The 8,460-nt window shown below is 32.6% G+C and overlaps 1 protein-coding gene across 1 annotated transcript; it reads right to left on the bottom strand.

Moving 5' to 3' along the window:
* Positions 1 to 724: 724 nt before the first annotated feature.
* Positions 725 to 5,079, bottom strand: LOC143564440 (protein EARLY STARVATION 1, chloroplastic-like). The gene is made up of 11 exons (XM_077051713.1): positions 4,880 to 5,079; positions 4,041 to 4,132; positions 3,003 to 3,193; positions 2,886 to 2,925; positions 2,700 to 2,781; positions 2,549 to 2,626; positions 1,793 to 1,918; positions 1,559 to 1,680; positions 1,397 to 1,436; positions 1,016 to 1,090; positions 725 to 899 (listed from the first exon to the last, which is right to left on the bottom strand). Exons 1-11 carry the CDS (start codon positions 5,077 to 5,079, stop codon positions 725 to 727), a joined length of 1,221 nt encoding a protein of 406 aa, XP_076907828.1.
* Positions 5,080 to 8,460: the final 3,381 nt, after the last annotated feature.

Here is an 8,460-nt window from a genome sequence, read left to right as displayed (position 1 = left end):
GAGAGAGAGAGAGAGAGAGAGAGAGAGAGAGAGAGAGAGGAGTACATGACTAATTAAAAGTGATCATTATACAGGATGAATCATATAACACGTGTAAGGCAAAGATTGAAAATTTTTATGAATAATTACTTTTAAGAGACTGACACATCCTTAGTTTTTGATATATATATATAATAAATAAAATTTGGAGCCTACACTGGAAATTAAACCCTCAAATAAAATTTTGAGGGCAAAAAATAAATAAATAAAAAACCGGTTCACCCATAAACAGCACCGTGCCCGGTTTCCAGTCTAGTTGTGAAAACATTGATATTTAAAACATACCGAATAGCATACATTTTATATAGCATATTGATTACTAGTAATTGATACATTAAACTATTTCTAAAATTAGAAAATAAGCATAGAGCATATGAGTTAACTTAACCCAACCCAACTACACTTAAAACATATACCGTAAACATAAGCCATTGATCTTGCAAAAAGGCTTAAACATAAGCCGTAAACTAAATATATCAAATGAATAACAATGTCTACTTAATAAATAAACAATATAATTCACCATGAAAAAAAAAAACTAACATCAACCCCCTAAACCAATAATGGAAATAAATAAACAATGCAAATCACCCGAAAACGATCGCAGTTAACCCGTTTCTTGAGGTCGGTTTAACCGATTACAAAAAAAAAAAAAGAAAAAAGGAGAGCGTGGTTTGACTTGTTGTCAAGGCGGTGAAGGGTCATTGCCATCGTCGTCGTCATCTTTAGGCAATGGTGGAGAGGCGGTTGAGCCAAAGTCAAAATATGGGTACACACCGGGTGGTTTTTCTTGCGGTTGGATTGATAGTAACTGGCTTGAATCACCAACAACATCAGCCCACCCGTAATGTGGTTCGGCCCTTTAATCACAAGATAAAAGTGCGAGTCAAGTTCGGTTTTGGTTTTAGATAATGCACAAAAATGACTAGGGCTTTAAATAATAATAATAATAATAATAAAAAGATAATTAACTTACTCATAATAAGTTTCTTCATCTACAACAATATCCCAACTTTCACCTGTTGTGCTTTTTCCATACTTGTGCACCTTTCTGCTACAATGCAAGAAACACATAAATAAGATTTTTAATAAAAATGCGCTTAAATGAGTTGAGTGATTGGGTTTAAACATTAAGAAAACATATTTTTTTTTTTTTAAATATATACATATAATTTTTGAAAAATAATAAATTCGAGCATACTGGAGTGATCGGGCCAGGGACTTTAAAATTTCGTAAATAACCCAACATTTTTAGAGTTTTAGGGAAAAAAGAGTAAAATAGGTAAATTCAATATGTAAATAACTAGACGGTAATGTCAGTTTCAACGATTTTTGAACACTCTTAATACAAACATACCCGTTTCCAAAGTGTTCTTCGCCCCATGTTCTTGACCAACCTGGTAATGGTAAATGGAAGAAAACTTTAGTACTAGTAACTATTTCATTTTCATGTCATAATGTTTGGTAAGTTTATACAATTTATTAAACTTATGAGACTTAAAACAAATACGAGACATACGTTCACCAGCAGGAGAGACATGCCAGGTTTCTCCTTGGCGGGACCCAATACCAGCAAAAAATTTCTCTTCCCATTTATCTCCCCATCGGGTACCGAGTTCAGTTTCAGCCCATTTGTCTGTCCTGCAAGTTACAAAACAGACAAGTATTTAAGTCTAAAAGAACATCATTAAACCATCCGAATTTTGAATTTGATTATATAATATTATGAGGGGAATGAAAAGTATAAAAATACCATTTGAGAACAGATCCTCTTCCATCATAATGCTCTCCCCATTTTTCCCACCATGATTGTTCATTTAATCTACCGTACTTATGGGCTCCTTTTTCGGTCCATCCTTTCGCATCGTATTTTTCCCACCTACAACAAAACAACTTTGTAAGAAAACAGGTCAATTCAGGTTGTGTTTAATCTCAAACGGGCCAAAATATTGAAAGTCGCCTAAAAGTCTAATTTGGGTGTATGCAACTTCCTAAATCGTATTATAAAATAAATAATTAAAAAACTAGAACTATATTGTAATAGTATTTTGCATATATAATATTAGGCCTGCTAAACAGGTTGTGTTCGTAGGTTAGCGGATCGAACCTGACAAAAACCGAATATTTGACACGAACCAGAACATTGTGTCACACTCATGAACTGAAACACGACACGTGTATTCACAAAGATGACGCGAGCATGAACCGTTTAACCCAATTTTTTTACATATTAATATTTTAAACTTCTAAATTTTCAAATTATTTTTTAACTTTTGAATCAATAATGTTTAAACTATATGCCATATTATTTTTACAATTTTAACTTTTGGCATTAAAAAATACCCCTAGTAGCTCAAGTTATTATATAAAACACAGTTTAAAAATCAGAAAAATTAATAAATGGGTTAACCTGCTAGCTTGACACAGAACCCATTTTGAAACTCATTTAAACATACTGCAAATTGCGAAAGCTACATTTTTTGGTTGTATAAAACTCATTTAAACATACCAATTCTCATACCAACCGGCATTTTCTACGCCTGACTTTGCTTGCTTTTGTGCACTTCTTTCAATCCTTGCTAAATTACTGCAATTCAAAAAACCAATAGGCGCCATTAAGATTAAAATGAGCATAAACTGCTAGAAATTACAATATTAACCTCCACTCGTCTTGGTAAAGAACTTCTCGCCATGTTTCCCACCACGAATCCCCTTCAGAATTTCTTCCAGATTTCTCAACACCTACATCATCACCAAAAAAATAATATTGATAAACGCATTATGGTATGTAATATGTTTCATTTTATCTTCGCAGGTCCCATTTATATGATCGAATAAAGAAGTACCTAGCTCTTTGTATCCGCTCCAATCGCTTTTCTCCCACCACTGACAATGACATCAACAAATCCATTTTATACAAGTGATTAATACATAAGATTATAATTATTACACGTAATTAATACCGTTTCTTTCCACTCTGAAAGACCGTTGTGACTCTGACCGCCCATTCTAGTCCATCTACATCTTAATCCATTTTCGCCAAAATCTTCCCCACTTTCTCGGTACCATGTACTACCATCCGCATTCACACCCGACTCGTTCACATGTTCGTTTAAACTTATGCCCCAATCCTTCTCATTTGCAATACCAGTGTCTATAATTATTAAAAAAAAATGCATCAAATACCAAAATAATCATAAAATTCACCAATGCAAATTGGGTATAGTAGCTGACTTGGCATCCCAACCGGATAAAACTGCAGTAGGGGTGCACACGAGCCGAGCTACTCAAGCTCGGAGCGATAAAAGGCGAGAAACGAGCCAAGCCTTTTCAAGCCAGAGCTCGAGCACGAGCCTCAAATGAAGCTCGTTTAGTTATCGAGTCCGAGCTCAAGAATTGTATGGGAAGCTCATTTAGGTTTGTCGACCGAGCCTTGCGTATTTTTAATTTTCTCTCTTTTGAACTTCTATGCATTAATTTCACACTGCAGAGCCGAGCTCGAGCCGAGCTTTGGCTCGTTTAAGGTACTACACAAGCTCGAGCCGACCTTAGGCTCATTTAAAATTTTTCTAAAAAGTATATAAAGATGCATATAAATTAAATAAACAATAAACGAGCCGAGCCCAAGCTTGAAGAAACAACACACAGCCGAGCACGAGGTTTAGAAAAAGAGCTCGAAATGACTCTCGTAAGTTAAAGCAAGCCGAGCTCGGGCTCAGCTCGGCTCGTTCACACCATGGATGATGTGGATGCTTGTTATACGAACCCGGGCTGCCACATCATCCGTTTGGTACAACCAAGATGCCACATCAGCTATTTATATTTAAACAGGCATGACAAATCTACATATTTAAATAAAATTTCACAACAATGAAACAAAAGTGAAACCTGAGTGTTTAAACAACAATGAATTTGCAGCATTTATTACTATTATTATACAGCTCTAAAATTACACAATAATATTTGGCCACATGATTAATAACAATAACAACATAAAGTACCTCTTTTTGGTGGAGTGTCACGAAACTGGGGCCCAAAATTTTTGGGTGTACAGCGTGGAAAGAATTTTTCTTGTCGTGAAGACATTAAGGATCTACAACATTAAAATGCAATTTAAATTTCAAAATATAACACACTTTCTAATCCATTTCCAATGTACTATGATTTGGTTAACTAAATGTTTTTTTGGCATTAATTATTTGAATAAACCAGTGTCATTCTCTAATTAGGGGTGTGCATGAAACAAAAAAAAAAAAAAACAAAGAAGCCAAACTGAAACAAAAACCGAACGACGGTTTGGTTTTGGTTTTGCAAGTAAATAAAAGAGAAAAAACCGAAAAGAATTTATAGATTTTTATCATTTATAGTAAGTAACTTATATAAATTTAATAAATACGTGACGCAAATATTTTAGTCCAAATATATAATAATCAATCAGTTATTAATTAACAAAATGAATTAGACTTAAATAAATTCACTATTTTCAGCCAATTTTTGTTTCGGCCAAGATTCTCAAGCTCAACTGGAAAAATAAAACTGAACGGTTTACAATAACATAAAAACCGAAATGGTCCGGTTTTAGCTTATTAGTTAATAACAAAATAGTCTAGGCTCAAATTTATTATTTTTCAGCCAATTTTTTTTCCGACCCAAAACTTTCAAGCGCAAATGACAAAACCGGAAATACCAACGTTGAACGGTTTTCGAAAATTCAAAACCAAAGTTTCAAAAATTTCGGTTTTTGGTAACCCAAACCGATCCGCGCACACCCCTATATTATATAAAAATATAATCAGACAACAATTAAAATGTAATAATAATAATAATAATAATAACATACTGTGATGATGCAAAGGGCAATGCAGGGGCAGCTTGAATTCGAACTTTCCGACCCGACCCATGACCAATTTTCCGGATCCGGGTCGTCTTGCCGGAGCAGCAACACTTAATCATACAATCAGAGCTCCGAATCAAAATCTTTCGCCGGACATTTGACGGCGGCAGCCCAAACGACGGCTGCACCGTCAAATTCGCCGCCATTGTTGCAAATTGAAGACCTTTTTACTGGGTTTTGCTCAGAAAGACAAACAATCAAAACCCTAATTAGCATTTGACGTAAAACCAAAACCCATAAAACTCGAAGTTTCCCAAAAAGTAGCGATTTTTATGTGATTTTGAACTGAAATTTGTGGATTAAACGACGTCGTTAGAGTTAAAGATTGACAATTGGGTTTAATAATTGAGCAGCAAATCTATGAGGGCTTGTTTGCTTGATTGAATCGAAGGAGTTTGAATGATATATTTATAACGATGGTGGTGGATTTTGGAGTTCATGGTCAGAGTATATCTTATTATTCCATTGGTATGATGACACGTGGATAAGGGTAAAATAGTCTTTTAATTTTTGTTGGTTGATTGATTTGTACCGAAATTATAGTTTTGAGTTGGACACGCTATGAATCAAATTAATCTAAATATAAGTATTGTATTCACTTGTTGATTGAGACATGGGTGTTTATTGGTTCGGGACTTCGGGTTTAGTTTTGATGCGTCTGAATTGAAGATTTCTCGATTAAGATTGGAAATCAAATAGGGATAGATTCAGCTAGTTTAAACTTAAACTGAAAATTAAATTCGGTTTTAGTTTAGTAATTCAGTTGAGTTGAGTTGAGTTGAGTTGATATGACAAAATAGCCTTTTATTATTATTTCTTTTAATTTACCGTTACTTATTGAATTGAGTTGATTATGAAGACCGACCACCATTGTAATTCGGTTGGACTAAATGACAAAAACTAAATACTCGTATTTTCTTATACAACTAGTTATTAGAAATGAACCGAACCGAAAACCAAGTTTGCAATTTGTTTAAAATTTAATCACCTTTTATTCAATTTACTTTTTATTCGTTCGGCTTCAAACCAAATAATGCTACATATACACGCCACATGTTTATTTTTCTATATAACTTTATTTATACATAACCAAAAAATTGTATAAAAGAGTTACATAAATGTGACTCCTTTTGTTTCTTTTAACTTTTTTCATATAACATATTTGACATATTAAATTTAGACATACATCATGTCTTCAGTTTTAACATAAACAATTTTACATATGAATCCGTTGGATTTAATCCAAACCGGACTCGAAACTCGTTTAAACTAAAACCAACCTTAAGAATTTTGTATTTAAGTTGTGCCGGGATTAGAAATTCACATTTTATCTACGAGTTATAACTCATAATATAACAAAGTTTAAATAAAAATATGTAAAATATAAAAGAAAATGTGTAAAATATTTTTTCTTCAAATTTATTTTGATTTACTTATTTTCTTAAATACTCAACAAGTGATGTTATTGTTGACGGACATACTTGGAAAATGGATAAGGTGCCAACGTAGGATCTTAGGTGTGATTAAAACAAGTGACATGGCAGTCATGGTTGTTAGTAATGCCACGTGTCAATTCGAAAAGACAACTACATATGCGGCGTTGGAATAGAACCAGGAAACCAAGCTTTGAAAAGTGAAAACTTCCTTTTTCATTTTGCAAACAAAAATAATTTATAAAATATATATTATTATTATATAATCGAACGAATTATTGAACAAAAGTTTTTGATTTTTAATTAAAGTTAAATAAAAAAAGGGTATAGTAATTATAATCAAAATCATCATGTTTTGAATTATAAGTTGTAAGTATAATTTTGAGCTTTGTCAAAGTTATTTATAATTATATAGAAAAGTAGCTTTAAGTTAAAACAAATATGCCATGATGCAGAGAAGCGTGATAAAAGAATTTGATGTTGGAGCAAAACTCGACGAGCATTTTAGTCAGTGCTGTTAATTTTTGGTATAGTCCAGTAGGCAATGATCTTCCTATAAACAAACGCATTAATATTTGTCATGTATATATAAAGCGACTTAACTCACTCTATTTGAGTTTTTTGTCGAGCCTGTTAGTATGATTTTCTTAGAGTGACATCATCTCGACTTCTCTTGCATGTATCTTACATATTTGAAGACATCAAGGCTCTTGATATAATAATAATCGTAACTAATAATTTTGGACTAAATTTGTATTGATCAGATTTTAAATTAAACTTTCTTCAATAATTTCAAATTATACCTAATGTAAATTGTTGTAAAGTAACTTGACAAATTTAGAATTTAATTTTCTTAACAATCATTACATTTATTTTTAAAAATTTCGTCTTATACTAAAACCTAAAGAAGAATATGTTTTGAGTGTTTCGGATAAGTTTGATGTCAATTCTTAACCTTTCGGAGCAAAAAGCACCCACAAGATCTATCACGATTGTAACGTTCATTGAAACATGAGGATTATAAGTATTTGAACCCCACAACCTATGCAATTCCAAGGGAAATTTTAAGGGCCCAAAAATACATTTTTATTTAAAACTTTGTGATTAATTATGAGATGAAAATAAATATATTGATTTTCTACGCACACAGATAAATCGTTTAAAGCCATATAAAAGATACTTGGATTTTAATCAGACTTAAAATTCGAAGTTTGATTCGAATCTAAGTCAGGTAATGAATTCAAATTCGGGTTCAGGATATTCAAATCTTGACGTCATTCAAAGGAATCCCAAACTTGGTTATCGAATCTATGAATTTTCTACTAAAACGGCCAATTATTCGAATCCAACCTGACATACACCCTAAAAGTATACAAAGCTGAACTTGATTTATAAGTAGGGCCGATAGTTCTGAACATTATCTGAAACACAACACAGAATTAATTAAATTTCAACGTTTCATATCTAACGTGCTCAAATTAACCTACGCAACCTTGTGGTAAGGTGCCTCCCTGTTTATTATTAAGGCCGAATGTTTAAATTCTGCAAGGTGCATGTATAGTGGTTTATATGAGTAGATTAGAAGCTGTTCCCAAAAAATAAAAAAAATAACATATTTAACTTGTCTAACTAAACAAGCCGGCCATCAACCCATTAATCAAACAAGTTGACTGCCAACATGGTTCACCACTTTCGCTAACCATCAATATATTTCACACGTTCACAAACTAATCACAAGCCGTTTAGAATAACATGCGATCAAATCGTGTTTGGGTTATACAATTCCATGTATATCTGAGTTAGGGTAAATGTCCATCACCCATTTTCAGGTTCAACTATTCCATGTTTCATCAGTAGAAATAAATAAAATTTTATTTTTATCTGGTTAAAAAAAAAAAAAAAAAAAAAAAAAAAAAAAACTATTCAACTCTTAACCAAAGTCCATCAACCCGATACAATTGACACCCTCTCGTAAACCTCATTCTATGTTTACATATTCTAACTAATACTCCATTTTGTGTCTACAACGTATAATGTGTCTAAAGTTACTATACTGTGAACTTATTACACATCGAAATAACACGAATTCTTATA

The sequence above is a fragment of the Bidens hawaiensis genome, unplaced genomic scaffold, assembly GCF_021521415.1.
Source record: "Bidens hawaiensis isolate Kalapana, Puna unplaced genomic scaffold, B.hawaiensis_p1.1 tig00022003_1, whole genome shotgun sequence".
Classification (NCBI taxonomy): domain Eukaryota; kingdom Viridiplantae; phylum Streptophyta; class Magnoliopsida; order Asterales; family Asteraceae; genus Bidens; species Bidens hawaiensis.
This window is presented reverse-complemented; position numbering and strand designations above follow the sequence as displayed.